General features: G+C 39.2%; 1 protein-coding gene across 3 annotated transcripts; it reads left to right on the plus strand.

Annotated features, from left to right (window-relative positions):
- The first annotated feature begins 8,983 nt into the window (after positions 1-8,983).
- On the plus strand, positions 8,984-17,259 carry LOC149774133 (uncharacterized). 3 transcript variants are annotated; one of them, XR_016416965.1, is made up of 2 exons: positions 8,984-16,139; positions 16,879-17,259. XR_016416965.1 is itself a non-coding variant. In XM_089945715.1 (2 exons), exon 2 carries the CDS (start codon positions 11,144-11,146, stop codon positions 15,473-15,475), a length of 4,332 nt encoding a protein of 1,443 aa, XP_089801841.1. In that variant the 5' UTR covers positions 8,984-9,444; positions 10,246-11,143; the 3' UTR covers positions 15,476-17,259. The 3 variants fall into 3 exon arrangements, 1 of the variants encoding a protein (XP_089801841.1); XR_016416964.1 differs by having other exon boundaries at positions 8,984-16,077; XM_089945715.1 differs by having other exon boundaries at positions 8,984-9,444; positions 10,246-17,259.
- Positions 17,260-18,508: the final 1,249 nt, after the last annotated feature.

Raw genomic sequence — 18,508 nt, forward strand, 5'->3', positions numbered from 1 at the left:
GTTCATTTAATACAAATGCATTCAGTATCACAATTTGTGTGTATAGATGTTTTCATTGGTGTATGAGATAGATTGCACACTATGCTATTATTGGAGACATATTCAAACTGATGGAAAAAAAAGATACAGTACCCATTTTTTAAAAACAATACACTGGTACAAATGTAATTTATGACAGCTAATGATAAACCATTTCAAATACTATCAGTACTTAGAGACAAAATGTTTTATTGGCAATGGCTAGGTACACAATCCATGAAACAAATTGTTTAAGGCATGATAGATAAAAATAAATAATTGCTATTCACTTTTACTATATTTGCAAGACTTTTATTTTATATTTCAATGCTAATTATACTTCTGGGTCAGTAATATAAACAACAAAAACTTGAGCTGAGTCATTATTTTCTATCTACACTATAAATGTGATATTGCAATGGTATTTAATGCTTTTAAAATATAAATTACTATTTTCAGTTCAGGTGTAATGACTAGAAGATATACATTGTTTTAAGGTACATGCAAGCAGTGAACAGAAAAAGAAAACCACAAAATATTATCGCACAATTTGCATGTGCATATTATTATCATTATTTTATTTTATTTGAAGCTATCTATAGGTGATATTCTATAGCATTTGTAATAGCTGAGTTCTTCAGTGTACTCAGAGGTGTTCAAAGTCTTCTTATGTTTGGAAGGAGCAAAATGATCATATTAAGAAAAAGGACAGAGCTGAAAACAGGAATGTTTGGAGCAGCCCTAAAATACTAATATTAATTACCCTATTTCAGCCACTGTATCCTAGTTGGCATACATGTAGACCAATATCCACCTTAGAGACAGTACAATAAGGCCACAACCAGGTTATAGACCTATCACATTTTATTTTACTTATCTAGAATACAAATTCAGGGTGCTCCAATATTAAAGTACCTTAGGGCCAAAAATAAGAAGAAAAAAATAAACAGCAACAACAACATATGGTGATGCTGTACTGTGAGTTTCTTATTAGAATTTAAAAAAACCAGTATAACCAGTGAGGAAAGCCGGAGATTGTTTTTTTTTTTAAATTCTTGTATATCTTAGGTATTGTTCAAAAACAAATTGCTAGCTCCACTTAGTCATTTCATTTCCTGAACTTCAGAGGTAAATTGTATAAAAAAAGAGCCAATAACTTTTTTTTTACATTTTATATTTATGGTAATTTATTCATTGCGCTTTCAGGAGCTGATATTGTCTAGTCTGGCAAAATTCATTTTCCCTATTGTAATAGCTCCTAAGGATACTGTACTTTTACAAATTCAGGCTGATTTTTGGAGCACAAGGGAGCAGTCATTTTAGTTCATATGGTGCTTAGATCATTTACAATTTCCAAAAGTACAATATCCAAAGAAATGTCAGCCATATTACAGTAAAGTAGCATAGGTGGTGCTATACAGTTTCGTATTTTCCATAGGTTAGGATTTTAAAGAAAAAGAATTTCCCTGGCTTTCCTCACTGGTTATACTGGCTATTTAAAAAAGACCTTGTATATCTTAGGTATAATTAAAAGAACCTTTAATTCCCTTTATTTTGGTGTATGATTGATGGGTGTACTATGGGTTATAGAGTATGCAGCTTGGCCTTACTTCAAATGTGTACCTTTCAAAAAAGTGCTAGCTCTACATGGTCATTTTCACTTCCTGAACTTCAGAGACAAATTGTATTAAAAAGAGCCAATAACTTTTTTTACATTTTATATATTTGGTAATTCATTCATTGCACTTTCAGAAGCTGGTATTGTCTAGTCTGGCAAAATTAACTGTCCCTATTTTAATAGCTGCTATGTATAGTGTACTTTAGACTATTTCAGGCTGATTTTTTAATACAAGGGAGCAGTCATTTTAGTTAGCAGTGTGCTTAAATCATGTAAAATTTCCGAAAATACAATATCCAAAGAAATATCATCCACATTACATTACTGTAGCATATAGGTATGCCAACATTCTCTCCATTGTGCATGTTTTAAATGCAAACTACTTCACCTTACATACACCACTCTCTCTAAAGTACATATTAATTGGTGAGTGCCCCCATATAGGTATGATAACATTCTCTCCATTGTGCATGTTTTAAATGCAAACTACTCCACCTTACATACGCCACTCTCTCTAAAGTACATATTGATTGGTGAGTGCCCCCATATAGGTATGATAACATTCTCTCCATTGTGCATGTTTTAAATGCAAACTACTCCACCTTACATACACCACTCTCTCTAAAGTACATATTGATTGGTGAGTGCCCCCATATAGGTATGATAACATTCTCTCCATTGTGCATGTTTTAAATGCAAACAACTTCACCTTATATACATCACTCTCTCTAAAGGACGCATGGTACTAATTATACGGAAGAACTGTGAACCAGTCTAGAAATGGGTGAAGACATAATATAGTATTTATGGGTTTGGTGGTCCATAATTGGTTAATAATGAAAATTAAAATTTTAGGAAAAATATCTTTTGAGAGCTTAATTATCCTATATGTAATTTTAAATAAATATAGACAAATTCATACTGCTGTGATTTTAGCATTTTTACAGGCTTGACTCAAGAGTACTCAATAATGAAAGTAGCACCTGATTTGTTTGGTGCAGAATCAATAACATGTGTTTCATGCACATGTATGTAAACAAAATGCCACGGCTCATATGGTGTTCTCCACACATAAGCTTGCACCAAGGTTAGATGTGCATGGAGAATTATAGGTCTCATCATGAGCACCCAGAAATTTTAAGTTATTGAATTTTGAATATGATAGTGTTTCCATATGTTTACTGTTGGAGTTGAATTAGTACCATGAGTCCTATATGCGACCTATACCATAATAGGAGCTTGTTGTTTCCATGGTTACCACATGCATCCAGGGTATCATTCTGGTGGTTTTTACATATGACAATCATAATGGAGTCTTATTTTCATGGTTTGGATGTGATTTTGGAGAAGAAATCAATACAAAACACAGATGGGAAGGGTTGTATACAATTGGCTGTGTGAAATCAATCTGAATGTACACTGTGGGAACCAATGTTATTGGCTGGTTGGGTTTTATGACACCTTGTTAAGTGTAGCATGAATATGTGGAGTCAGACTGTGGGAACCAATGCTATTGGCTGGTTGGGTTTTAAGGGCACTTGTTAAGTATATTATGAAAATGTGAAGTCAAACTGTTAGAACCAATGTTGCTGGCTGGTTGGGTTTATATTGCACTTGCAAAATGTAGTATGGGTTAGTGAAGTGAAGCTGAACATATTCTGTAGGAACCAACGTTTTTGTCTGGTTGGGTTTTAAGGACACATGTTAAGTGTAGTTAATGGGAGTGTATATTCAATCTGAAGATATGCTGTGGAAACTAATGTTGTTGTTTTGGTTGGGACATAAGCAAACTTGTTAAGTGTATGGTGGTGTGACAATCAGTCTGAATGCATGATGTGAGAAATAACATTGTTGATTGATTGGGTCAAGGGTCTTTTCAACACACCACTGAGTATATCATAATCAGAATTCATGCTATGAACCTATCCCAGGGAAATACAGAGACAGCTGACCTGTGTACGCCTATAGCCAGATATCAAACTCATGACCCTTCTGTGGAAACCGAATTGTGTACAGAAAGTCAAATATAATAGTGGTCTTCATCATGCAGAACTCTAATGTGTGTACTCATGATACCTCTGATGTGTAATTACTCCTGGCTTTGCCAAACAAAAGTTGAACAATAATTTGCACATACATGTACATGGTTTTCTCCAGCATTTATCTGATTTGAATGGGAAATGGAGCTCTCATTAGCCATGAATACTGATACCAATGGAAATGGAGCTATCAAGCTATGAATACTGATACCAATGGGAAATGGAGCTCTCAAGCTATGATTACTACTGATACCAATGGGAAATGGAACTATCAAGCTGAGAATACTGATACCAATGGAAATGGAACTCTCAAGCCAAGAATACTGATACCAATGGGAATTGGAACTCTCAAGCCACGAATACTGATACCAATATGGGAAATGGAACTCTCAAGCCAAGAATACTGATACCAATGGGAATTGGAACTCTCAAGCCATGAATACTGATACCAATGGGAAATGGAACTCTCAAGCCAAGAATACTGATACCAATGGGAAATGGAGCTCTCAAGCCATGAATACTGGTACCAATATGGGAAAAGGAACTCTCAAGCCATGAATACAGATACCAATGGGAATTGGAACTCTCAAGCCATGAATACTGATACCAATGGGGAATGAAACTCTCAAGCCATGAATACTAATAATTAATCAGAAACAAGAGCTTTACAAAGTCAATAAAAACTGTGCTTGAATTCAAGACAGCAAAATGATTGGCTAGGTAACTGAAATGACAAAACAGTTGTTACACTGACCTAAATTTAGGGTGATGATGCATACATGATTAACTTTTGTAACTCTATAATGATGACTAAATCAGAAATTATTTTAACACAAAATATAATGAAAGTCACCAGAATGAGAAAACAGGTCATAGTGTCATGCCTTCAAGTGAATGTTGTTGTATATATTTCAATATCAGCATTTGTACAGTAACTCCATTGTTCATTGGAGCTAATAATGAAACATGCCCATCCAACTAATGAATGACATAACCCCAATAAAACTTATATTGGGACCCCAGGTGAACGAGTGGTCTAAAGTACTCACCTTTACTAGTCACTGCCATCTCACCTCTGTCCACATGGGTTCAAGTCTTTAGTTTGGCTAATGCAGGTACGTGAGAAAAATTGCCAGTAATTTCCTAAGAGTCAGTGGTTCTTACCTGGGTTACCCTGGGTTTTACCACCACTGATTATACCGGCCATCTTGTATAGCCTATCTTGTGCTGAAAATGGTCTAAAACCATCAAAAACAACAACATTAACAACACACAAGATGTCACAGGTACTTTGATGTAGACAATGGCTGAGTGGTCTAAAATGCCTGCTTTTATCAATCGCTGCCATCCTACCTCTGTCCACGTGGGTTCGAGTCTCAGGATTGGCCATTGTGGGATTGTGAGAAAGCTTGCTAGTACTTTCCCAAAGATCACTGTTTCATAACTGGTTTTCCCAGGGTTTTATTTTCCATTAATTAAACTGACCACCATGTATAGCCTATCATGTGCTGAAAAACAGCATAAATCCACAGCAACAAAAATCAGTTAAATGCCTATCAGCAAGTGCAATGAAAATGCATAGTTCAAGCTATTTATATGATCAGAAGCTGAAACAAACCTAAATTCTGCAGTCTACATCTAATGATGTGTGGCATTAGATCTGCATTAATTTTGTTTAGGAAAGCTACCGATACAAAACAATTAATAGTCAAAAGCTGAAATACCCAGCCCCCAATGGATAGTGAACCTACATTAACAAATTGCCGAGATAAACTATAAATGTATTGGTATTTAAAAACATGCCAGCACAATACCAGCTAAAATGTAAAGTAAACATGAATGCGTACTTGAGGAAGATTAAAGCCTGCAAATAAAAGTACAGCCATATTTAGGGTACCCATCATTAACCACAAACATTTTGTATGGCAAATTATTTTGCCTGATGATAAAAGCTATAACAATCCAAGGAAAGAGAAGTAAAGTGCCCTTTGCAATAACATGATGATAGACTGGCTACCCCTGGTTGCCAGGGTGTGTATCAAACACAGACCCATTGTATTATGGACTTGATGCTCCATCAGTGATAGACTGGCTACTCCTGGTTGCCAGGGTGTGTATCAAACACAGACCCATTGTATTATGGGCTTGATGCTCCATCAGTTGAGCTACTATGATTCCGTCAACAATTTTTGGAAGATTATCATGTACAACATTAAATTCCATCAACATGAAATGAAACTTGGCTTTTCAGTATTATTTGTATCAGTTAATGAATCAACAGACCATTCATTAGGTGTGGTGATATGTCAGTGTAAAGGCCATCAGTATAGTGTTATTAAAAACTTGGATATGGTCATCTGATACCTTAATGTAATGTCCATTAGTATAATGTTGTCTCGATTATAACATATATACATACATACATACACACAAAATTATCACTTGAGGGGCCCCGAGTGGCCTAATGGTCTAAAGCGCTCTCCTTTCCAGATCACTCACAGCATCTCACCTCTGTATGTGAGGGTTCGAGTCAAAGGCTAGGCTAGCATGGGTATGTGGGAATGGGTCGATGGTTCTTCCCTGGGTTTTCCAGGGTTCTTCTTCCACCAGTTATACTGGCCGCCATGTATATTGCCTATATTGTGCAGAAAAATGGCGTTAAACCCTAGAACAACAACAGCAACAAGATCATCACTTGTATGATTAAAAGTTACATTCCCCTTTTGACTGGCTTGCTAAGAACAAAGGAAATGTTATAAACATGAAAATATTTTCAATGCAAATATGATCCTTGGAAAAAGCAGAAACAATAAAGGATGGTGGGGGAAGATTAAAAAACACTGAAGGCTCCTCAATAGTTATTTAATTTAAAATTGAGCAATTTTAGTAAAATTAATATTATAATTCAGTATCATGCTTGCTGATCATACACCACTTGATAGGAAACACACTGAGATGAAAACAATGAAATTTATGAATTTTAGCCTTGTTTCAATATTTTATATTCAGGAACTAAATTACAAATTGAGTGGACCATTCAAAACAGAGACTTCTAACTAAAAGTTTATACGCCTTATGATCCTTTAGATTTACAAAAGTTTAAAGTATTTGACACAATGGATCAGTTTAAACTGCTAGAAGTTATCTGCTATTAAGGTAAAATGAATTAAAGATCTCTCCAGTGGCCTAGTGGTTAGAGCATCTGCCTCAGATGTAGGGCGTCTTGGGTTTCGAAACCCGGCCAAGTCATACCAAAGACTTACATAAAAGGCACTAACAGCTGCATTGTTAGGTGATCAGCATGAAGAGGTTAGTGTTAGGACTGGTTGGCCTAGTGGCAGGGTAATGTGACAGGGTGGAACATCATGCTACTTGTCTGTAGCATGATGCCCAAATGCTAGACATCACTATAAATTGTCACACTGCAGACTTCGTAGTGATATGACTACAAATTTGTTAAATCAATTAAATGGTTTTAAGCATACATACTGAAGTTTCTCCAGTGGGGTTCCTCAGGGCAGCATCATTGGGCCACATCTCTTTCTTTGTTAAATAAATGATATGGCTATAAGCATCAGTTAATATTTTGTACTGAAAAGTAGAATAATCTTCTCATATCAAGACCAAAGTGGGACAAGACCATGATTTGTGGTTATTACATTGAGCATATTCATTTTAGTTCTAATTTTTAACTTAAAATCACAAAGGTCACTGCTCAATTTGATTAACATGGCCTTAAGCTATCAGGTTGTTGGAAAACACAAATTTTGACAAAGACATGCATACAGGGGTCATATTTCTTCTAAATGATGACATGAAGTGCAGGAAATCCATCAAGGCTTCATCAATATCAAGGTGTATACAAACTCTGACTAAAATAAAATATTTTCTAGTGAAGTTATGATGTGAAAACCAAAGTCTGGAAAATGGGCAATCAGGGGTGATAACTCTTTTAAATGATGTTGTGGAATGCTGCAAATCAAACACACTCAAGGTCTTTTAAATCTTCTTATCAAAATGTAGCCACATGCCATGTTTGGTGGAAATTCAACACATCTGTGAAGTTAACTTGCAGAAACCAAAGTCAGTAGATTCTTGACTGGTTCCTGAACTATTTTGGTTACAAGAATCTAATAGTGGAGATGTAATATTGATGGAAAAAGTGAGATAACTTCATCAATACTTCATCAAAAAGATGAAAACTTTAAAGGGCACAGCTACATGATGCACAATCAAATGTATCTATATGTGATATCAGTGATCATCCAATCCATGTTCCTTACTTCCTGTTCCAAATATTCTGTATATAATTAATGAGCAAAAGAGTCAACTTCTTTCTGTAGTCAGTGACCAGGTCTTTCCTATATGAATACATATTTTCTAGCTGCTTCAAGTAGCCATTGTGTTATAAAAACCAAACATTTGCTTCATCAGGGAGGTATCATTAAGAAAAACTCATATTATCGGATTTGATGTGTAATTATTTCGTATTCGCTTATCCACACAGTAATACCAAGACATATATATATATATATATATATATATATATATATATATATATATATAGTATGTATGCTGTATCAATGATATACCACAAGATGTATATTTTAAATGAGTGGTATATTATTGATACAGCATACATACTATATATATATATTTTATTTATATCACATACAAATACACATATTTTGCACTTTGAATGGAGTTACGATATGCTCCTGGTAACTATATTGTCTGAGTGAATCAACTCCTCACATTCCTGTGAGTGTGTCTGTTACAAAATGTAGTTCTACGATTTTTCTTCTTGTTCACATTTTCATATATGCAAAATGATAAGTTGATTGTGTTCTTTTTCAGTTTTTATTTTTATTCACATTTATTCAATCAATATAAGATACACTCATAATTTAAACATGAAATATGTTTTTTAGGAAGACAGTAGTGAACTGCAAATACGGTTACATTCTTGTACACTGAACCTGTCCCTTCACAATTTGATATACCAATAAAACCAAAACCTTAAATGCCATGTTATTTTTAATGTATGTGGTATATATATATATATATATATATATATATATATATATATATATATATATATATATATACATATATATATAGTAGAGTCTGGTTAAATGGGCCATCTCTTAATCAGGGCAGCTGTTTTGCAGGGCAGAGCGTAAAGGACACAAATACATGGTTACTTCAATAAAACCAAAACCTTAAATGCCATGTTATTTTTAATGTATGTGGTATATATATATATATATATATATATATATATATATATATATATATATATATATATGTGATGTTTTACCCCAACCCCTTGTATTATACATGTATTTATAAGTCTGTAAGTGGAGCCAGGTAAGCTTTGTTTTTCCAAGTGCCTAAGTTGGCTAATCCTCTTACGTAACCCAGTCTTTGTTTGAGCTCTTGAGTGGAAATCTGGCGGGAATCTTTGTACCTGGGAACACGTGACGTAGACAACTTCAAAGAGCCGGAAGCCGACAATGGTAGGCTGGACAGTACATGGGGACACACAGACTGACATTTTTATGATTGACAGTTCGATCAAATGACCAGAGTCCGTCGCCATCCAATCGGGATGCGTTGTAGGTGGGACTTGATTCGAGAAACTGACATAAGACTGGTACAAGCCTGAAATTCGTCAGTTGGTGTTTAAGAGTCGCAGTGACACACACTCCGTTAGCCATTCGTAAAAATTGGCGGAATTTAGGAAATTCATGAAATAGCTTCGATCAGGTAAGTTTGATGTTACGTTGATTCTGCTTGATACGACTGCTGTTAATTGAAGAGAATTTGTCGTATGTATACATTTTACTTGTATTGAAGTATGATTAGTTAATTATGACCTTAATATTTTGCATTTTTTTCATGACTTTAGCTAGTACTTTTGTTTACGATTGATTACGATGTTGATTCGTTGCATCATTATTCATAATGTTACTATGTACACCTTATTTGTGAGGCGAAAATGTTCTCTTCTTTCGCTAGTAATATGTGTGCATATTATTTCGTGGATTATTACGTTTACGCCCTTTTGAAAGGACGATTTGTATTTGTGAAGAATTGTATTGCTCGCTAGCCGCTATAAGAATTAATATTGTAATTCTTTGCGTAGTTATATTTTGGTAGACAAGAAATTTGTTTACGTAATGATAGATTTTGCCATTGAGTAACGGATTGCCGTTTATCACCATTTGAATGTGAATACTGTGGATTTGGTACGCTTGTGTAGGAAATATATATAAATATATATAAATATATAGATAGTCATATTACTAATCGTAGTAATATTTTAGTACAATCGTATTTGAAATATTTTGTATGTATATACTGATAGGGCTCAGTATGTAGATATTTGAATCCTTTGTGTGATTGTGTTATGGCGCCATTTTTGTAAGCGGCGGAAGTGTATGGGAATTTCGATGTGTGCGCATGCGCGACCCAAATGTCCCGCCTTAAACTGATGGTTCAGTTCAGTGACGTAGTGTGAGGGAAGATTTTTATAACCCTATGCTAATGCATTATACCTTTCAACAGGAAGCTTTCGGGGGACGAAAGAATTTCAGAGAATTTCGGGGACGAGAGAAGTTCAGAGAATTTCGGGTGACGGTGAGAGATACCGAGTGAATTTCGGGTGACCTCAAGGGATATCGTCAAGGGTTCCGGATACTAGAAGAGGAACCGGAAGTCAAGATAACGGCAAGGAACAAGGATTATAGAAGAGGAAGCGGAAGTGGAGATCACGAAAGGAGAGAAAGACAAGGGAACGAAGAGATTTAGATGAGTAGCACTCAAGAAGGGAACAATCTCCTCACACTGTGAACTCAAATGATGATCAAAGGGATCATTGGGTGAAAGAGAGACATTGATTACTTTAAATTCTTTTAAATTTCATTTATTAAATTGTTATTGTTTAAATTTCATCTTTGTATTTCTTTTAATTTAACTGTCGGCATTGCTGACTGGGGGCTCGTAGCCATAAATATATTTAGTCAATAAATAATATAGTGTCCAGAATTAACCTTCTGAATAAGGACCAGGGGAACTTCTCATAATTCGTTAAAGTCTATAAGAAGAACCCCACCCCTAGACAACCACTACACCCCCACAGTGGGCGCTTCGTCCGGGATATGAATTAGACATATATATTATTTTGGGGACTTAAAGTTATTGGTAGAAGTATTAGTGAACAGTGTGAGATATTTTCCATTCTTTGTATTTGAAATTTTGTGATTTTCTCATCTTGTATTTTTATTGTCATATGTGCAGGCTTTGTAGATCTTCCATTCATAGCAGTACGTGTGAAGCAGATATCGAACAAATATCTTACCTGAACGAAACTAGTTGTTGTCGACAGGTAAGTATTTAAACTGGTATTACAAATATCTGTATATTGTTTGAATTTTGAGACAAGGTATCACTTTACATTAATATAATGGCTACCGAACGACAAATGATAAAGGAATACCGCGCCATGGGGTCGGAAGATCTTGGATACGAGGGAGATCGCCTGGCAACCTTTATAGAAGAAAGGATCAAGGAATGGAAGGCCGAAAAAGCAGCGGAAAGAGAAGCCCAGAGAGAACTAGCCAAGATAGCAGCGGACCAAGAGTTAGCCAAGATAGCCGCGGACCGAGAAGCAGCGGACCGAGACGCCCAGAAAGAGCTGGAGCTAGCCAGACTCGCTCACACTCTGGAGATGGAAAAGGTCAGAGTTGAAGTTAGGACCAACGGACGGGACGACGCCAGTACAAGCTCTGGAACAACCGGCCGACCTTTCATCGACCACCGGATAGTCCAGATCAACATGTCACGCTTCAATGATAGGGAGGAGGCTATTGACGATTTTCTCGTCCAGTTTGAGAAACTCGCACGCGCTCATCAGGTCCCTGAACAGCACTGGGCCATTAATGTCTCAGCCTTTTTGCAAGGTGCAGCTCGGGAAGTCTACCACGGCTTAACTGCAGAAGAGGCTGATGACTACACTGCCCTCAAGAAGGCGCTTCTCTGCCATTATCGGCTGACCGCCGAGACTTACCGGAAACTTTTCCGGGACTCGGTGAAAAAGGTAACAGAGACCCACTCTCAATTCCACAACCGTGTTCGAGGTTTATTTGAGAAGTGGATGAAAATGGCCGAAGTCGAACGCACGTACGAAGGGCTACGCGAGGTAATACTCAAGGAACATGTCCTGGGTACTTACCGTCGCGAGTTGACAGTTTTCTTAGCAGAAAGAGAACACCGGACGCTCGAAGAGATCGCTAACATGGCGGAGCGATACGAGCAGGCGCACTCGAAGAGTGGAGGTTCCGGGGTTGCTGACCGACCCCGACCCTCTGAGTCGCGTCGTATGGGGGAGGTTGAGCCGGCTGTCCGTAACCGTCAGGGCGACGGGAAGGTCGGAGGGGCACCTACAGGTAGGGCTGCCGCCTATCGACCTGGACAGGCCTCACCCACGAAACCAGGACTTGCAAGTCGGCGAGGGCCGCCGACATGTTTTAATTGCAAGCGCCTGGGGCATTTTGCCAGGGACTGTCCCAAGGGCAGGCAGACCCAGGTGAATGTCGTAGCTAAGAAGGAAGGTGTGCCGGAAGCGAGTCGCAACCCAGCCAACCTTGCGGCCGCAACTGTCAATGGTGAAGGCGCCACCATCTTGTATGACACTGGGTGCAGCGTCCCCGTGCTTGTCGACAAGAAATATGTCAAGCCGAAGGACTATACAGGGGAGGTAATGGAAGTTCAGTACGCGAACTGCGCGCGTGACTCATTACCAGTAGCTGTCATTGACCTCGATTCACCATACGTGAAGGGGAAAATTGAAGCTGCTTGCTTGGAGGGGCTATCACATGACGTCATATTGGGTTGCCGTTATGTGTTACCCCAGCCGAACCCCGAAACCTGCACACCTATGCCAGTGAGTGCTGTTGAAACCAGGGCCATGAGTCGACAGCCGAAACAAAAGCCAATCCAAGTTACATCGACACCGGTTAGTAATGTTATTCCAGCGGAGTTAAGGAAGCTGCAACAGGAGGACGCAACTCTGGCGCAGTTGCACAAACACGCAGAAGCGGGAACAGAAAGGGAAACTCCGAACGGCGCGGTGAAGTTTGTCTACAAGAAGGGAATCTTGTATCGCCACGCCAGGAAACACAACGAACACTTCAAGCAAGTCGTCGTGCCAAAGGAAAAGCGTTGCGAAGTACTGAAACTTGCACACGAGAGTCTCATGGGTGGACACATGGGAATTGCTAAGACGCGTGACCGTCTTGTAAAAGAGTTTTACTGGCCAGGGGTCCAGGGAGACGTAAAACGGTTCTGTCTCTCCTGTGACAAATGCCAGGGAATGGCACCGAAAACGGATCAGCGACCCATCCCTTTGGGGAGTACGCCCCTTATCGATGAACCATTTAGACGTGTTGCCGTGGATTTAATCGGACCGATAAAACCCGCGTCTGCGCACGGAAATCGATATATTTTAACGGTTGTCGATTATGCTACACGCTATCCGGAGGCCGTTGCGTTGCGTAACATTGACACGGAAACCGTCGCGGAAGCTCTGTTTGCGATCTGGTCAAGAGTCGGAGTGCCCGACGAGATCTTGACCGATCAAGGAACACAATTTATGAGTCGTGTGATGGCGGAGGTGAATCGTCTCATGTCGATTAAACACCTCACGACTACACCGTATCACCCCCAATGTAACGGATTGGTCGAACGGTTTAATGGGACCTTGAAAAACACGCTCAAGAAATTGTGCGAAGGCCGCCCCAAGGATTGGGACCGGTATATTCCGGCCATGCTTTTTGCATACCGGGAAGTACCGCAAGCGAGTTTGGGGTTCTCTCCCTTTGAACTCTTGTACGGGAGAACCGTACGCGGCCCAATCGCCGTACTGAGACAGCTGTGGACAGACGACCACGCTGTAGAGGAAGTACGCACTACCTACCAGTACGTCGCGGACTTGCGCAACAAACTGGAAGAGGTTTGTTCTCTCGCGCAAGAAAATCTCAAACGAGCTAAGGCGCAACAGGCGAAAAATTACAATAAGCGCGCAAAACCACGTCAGTTTGAGGTAGGGGACAAAGTGTTGTTGTTGTTGCCCCAGGAACACAACAAGTTGCAAGTTTCCTGGAGGGGTCCATACGTCGTCACCAAGAAGGTCGGAGGTCAAACCTACCGGATACAGCTACCGACGAAAGAGAAATTGTACCATGCCAATTTGCTCAAGAGGTACCGGGAAAGGGAGACCGCCAGCGATTTTGTTGTCGCAGCGATAGTCACCGAGGATATCGAAGGCGATACGGAAGGTGCTAACACTGTCCCGAGCTGTCCATTAACGAGGGCCGAGACTCCGTCGGACGTGGAGTGTGACCCCATGTTAACTGAAGGGCAGCGGAACGAGATAGAGACCTTGCTGGCCGGATATTCCGACGTGCTAACAGAAAAACCCGGGAGGACGACGCTTGTCGAGTTCGGGTTAAAGATGGTGGACGACCGACCAGTTCAGCGTAAACCCTACCCCTTGCCCCACGCGAAACGACAAGTTGTAAGGGAAGAAATCGAGCAGATGATTGCTCTAGGAGTAATCGAACCTGCCGACTCTCCGTACAGCTCACCAGTAGTCTTAGTGCAGAAGAAGGACGGCACCCATCGGTTCTGCGTCGACTACCGGAAGCTGAATCAGGTGACAGAATTTCAAGTTGAAATGCTACCTGACCCCGAACATATCTTCGCTTCGGTCTCGAAAGCTAAATATTTTTCCAAACTGGATTTGTCCAAGGGGTATTGGCAAATTCCGGTAAGGAAAGAAGACCGACCGAAGCTTGCTTTTGCTACTCCCGACGGGACATACCAATGGTTGGTGATGCCGTTCGGGGTACAAAACGCGCCCAGCGTCTTTACCAGAATGATGCGGAAGTTGTTGGAGCCCTTGCGCGATAGGGGTGTCCACAACTTCATGGATGACCTCTTGTTAGCTACAGAGACATGGGGTGAACACCTCGCTCTGTTAGCTGACGTTTTGGAGCGGCTACGTCAGGAGGGCTTGACAGCCCGCCCTTCCAAATGTCACCTTGGTTTCAGGACATTAGACTATTTAGGACATACCCTGAGCCAAGGCACGCTGTCTCCAGAGAAGTCGAAGGTGGAGCAGTTGAGAAACGCCGCACGCCCCACCACGAAAACGGAAGTGAGGTCATTCCTGGGACTGGCCGGATATTACCGGAGGTATGTCGCTAATTTCAGCGCGATTGCGGGCCCGTTGTCTGACCTAACCAAGAAACGGACCCCGAGTAAGTTCGTTTGGACAGATGCGTGTGAGCACGCATTCCAAACGCTAAAGGATAGACTTACATCCGACGCAGTTGTTCGTCTACCGGACTTGGATAAAGAATTCGTTCTGCGCACCGATGCATGCGACACGGGACTGGGAGCAGTACTGCTCCAGGAGCATGACAAGACGCTTTTTCCTGTCGCATACGGCAGCCGGAAGTTGTCTGCTGCCGAGAAGAATTACTCAGTATCGGAGAGGGAATGTCTTGGAATCGTGTTCGGCATATCACGGTTCGAGCGATACCTATATGGACGTAAGTTCATATTGGAGACCGACCACCAACCACTCGCCTATCTGGCGCAGGCAAAGTTGTCCAATGGTCGATTGATGCGATGGTCGCTGTTTTTACAGCAGTACCAGATGCAGATCAGATACGTGAAAGGATCTGAAAACGTAGGCGCAGATTTCATGAGTAGAAGCGCCGAAATGATATAGATCATTTGTTATATTTTCGTGTTCATACTCGGTTTAGCATTTAGTTCATTTTGCTGATTTTGTTCTTTATATCGTGTAACACTTTTGCTTTTTTAGTTTGAGTGAATAAAATCCTGATTTTATTCTCAAGCGTGGGGGGATGTGATGTTTTACCCCAACCCCTTGTATTATACATGTATTTATAAGTCTGTAAGTGGAGCCAGGTAAGCTTTGTTTTTCCAAGTGCCTAAGTTGGCTAATCCTCTTACGTAACCCAGTCTTTGTTTGAGCTCTTGAGTGGAAATCTGGCGGGAATCTTTGTACCTGGGAACACGTGACGTAGACAACTTCAAAGAGCCGGAAGCCGACAATGGTAGGCTGGACAGTACATGGGGACACACAGACTGACATTTTTATGATTGACAGTTCGATCAAATGACCAGAGTCCGTCGCCATCCAATCGGGATGCGTTGTAGGTGGGACTTGATTCGAGAAACTGACATAAGACTGGTACAAGCCTGAAATTCGTCAGTTGGTGTTTAAGAGTCGCAGTGACACGCACTCCGTTAGCCATTCGTAAAAATTGGCGGAATTTAGGAAATTCATGAAATAGCTTCGATCAGGTAAGTTTGATGTTACGTTGATTCTGCTTGATACGACTGCTGTTAATTGAAGAGAATTTGTCGTATGTATACATTTTACTTGTATTGAAGTATGATTAGTTAATTATGACCTTAATATTTTGCATTTTTTTCATGACTTTAGCTAGTACTTTTGTTTACGATTGATTACGATGTTGATTCGTTGCATCATTATTCATAATGTTACTATGTACACCTTATTTGTGAGGCGAAAATGTTCTCTTCTTTCGCTAGTAATATGTGTGCATATTATTTCGTGGATTATTACGTTTACGCCCTTTTGAAAGGACGATTTGTATTTGTGAAGAATTGTATTGCTCGCTAGCCGCTATAAGAATTAATATTGTAATTCTTTGCGTAGTTATATTTTGGTAGACAAGAAATTTGTTTACGTAATGATAGATTTTGCCATTGAGTAACGGATTGCCGTTTATCACCATTTGAATGTGAATACTGTGGATTTGGTACGCTTGTGTAGGAAATATATATAAATATATATAAATATATAGATAGTCATATTACTAATCGTAGTAATATTTTAGTACAATCGTATTTGAAATATTTTGTATGTATATACTGATAGGGCTCAGTATGTAGATATTTGAATCCTTTGTGTGATTGTGTTATGGCGCCATTTTTGTAAGCGGCGGAAGTGTATGGGAATTTCGATGTGTGCGCATGCGCGACCCAAATGTCCCGCCTTAAACTGATGGTTCAGTTCAGTGACGTAGTGTGAGGGAAGATTTTTATAACCCTATGCTAATGCATTATACCTTTCAACAGGAAGCTTTCGGGGGACGAAAGAATTTCAGAGAATTTCGGGGACGAGAGAAGTTCAGAGAATTTCGGGTGACGGTGAGAGATACCGAGTGAATTTCGGGTGACCTCAAGGGATATCGTCAAGGGTTCCGGATACTAGAAGAGGAACCGGAAGTCAAGATAACGGCAAGGAACAAGGATTATAGAAGAGGAAGCGGAAGTGGAGATCACGAAAGGAGAGAAAGACAAGGGAACGAAGAGATTTAGATGAGTAGCACTCAAGAAGGGAACAATCTCCTCACACTGTGAACTCAAATGATGATCAAAGGGATCATTGGGTGAAAGAGAGACATTGATTACTTTAAATTCTTTTAAATTTCATTTATTAAATTGTTATTGTTTAAATTTCATCTTTGTATTTCTTTTAATTTAACTGTCGGCATTGCTGACTGGGGGCTCGTAGCCATAAATATATTTAGTCAATAAATAATATAGTGTCCAGAATTAACCTTCTGAATAAGGACCAGGGGAACTTCTCATAATTCGTTAAAGTCTATAAGAAGAACCCCACCCCTAGACAACCACCACACCCCCACAATATATATATATATATATATATAGTAGAGTCTGGTTAAATGGGCCATCTCTTAATCAGGGCAGCTGTTTTGCAGGGCAGAGCGTAAAGGACAAAAATACATGGTTACTTCATTAACTCCTTTGCACAATTGGGGCAGGTGCTTAATTGGGACAAAGCACTCTACTTTTGATGTGTCCCAATTGTAAGGAATCCACTCTATATATATATATATATATATATATATATATATATATATATATTGGTGCATCAGTTTATGGCAGGCAAGGATATGTTATGTTTGCATTCACAATATCCAGACAGATATCGTAATTGGGTACTCTCGGTTAGGCTAATTTAGTAGTTAATCTGTACCATCTAGGTACATTTAGGACACTTTCCTACTGTACCATGTAGGTAAAAGTAGGGCAGTCAAATTATACAATTTAAGTACCTGTAAGGCAAATTTAGGACAGTCAAATAATGTACTGGCTAAGTATCCACTTAGCAAATTTAGAGTAGTCAAATTTCATTAACTGCTAATGTAAAAACATAACACTGAATACAGTTTATGAGAGCCATACTAAGAAGACTGCAGGCTAATTGCGAGGTCACCTATACTGAGGTATTAGAAATGCATGTAGTACAAGATAAAATATAAAATGGAAGGATTTAAATACTCTGTAAAATAAGTGGAGAAGCTGATTAAATATAATGTTGTGTATAAGCTGATTAAATACCATTGTGGATATAAGCAGATTAAGTACAATTGTGGATATAAGTGGATTAAATACAATTGTGGATATAAGTGGATTAAATACAATTTTGGACAAAAGTGGATTAAATACATTTGTGGATATAAGCAGATTAAATACAATTGTGGATATAAGCAGACAAAATACAATTGTGGACATAAGCAGATTAAATACAATTGTGGACATAAGTGGATTAAATAAAATTGTGGACATAAGCGGATTAAATAAAATTGTGGATATAAGCAGATTCAATACAATTGTGAACACAAGCAGATTAAATACAATTGTGGACATAAGCAGATTAAATACAATTGTGGACATAAGC

Source organism: Sinohyriopsis cumingii, unplaced genomic scaffold (assembly GCF_028554795.1).
Source record: "Sinohyriopsis cumingii isolate HCF-2022 unplaced genomic scaffold, ASM2855479v2 utg000426l, whole genome shotgun sequence".
In the NCBI taxonomy this organism is placed as follows: domain Eukaryota; kingdom Metazoa; phylum Mollusca; class Bivalvia; order Unionida; family Unionidae; genus Sinohyriopsis; species Sinohyriopsis cumingii.

What these genes read in the sequence shown, in the direction of transcription:
- LOC149774133 (XM_089945715.1), top strand. Translation starts at nt 11,144, where the DNA reads ATGGCTACCGAACGACAAATGATAAAGGAATACCGCGCCATGGGGTCG.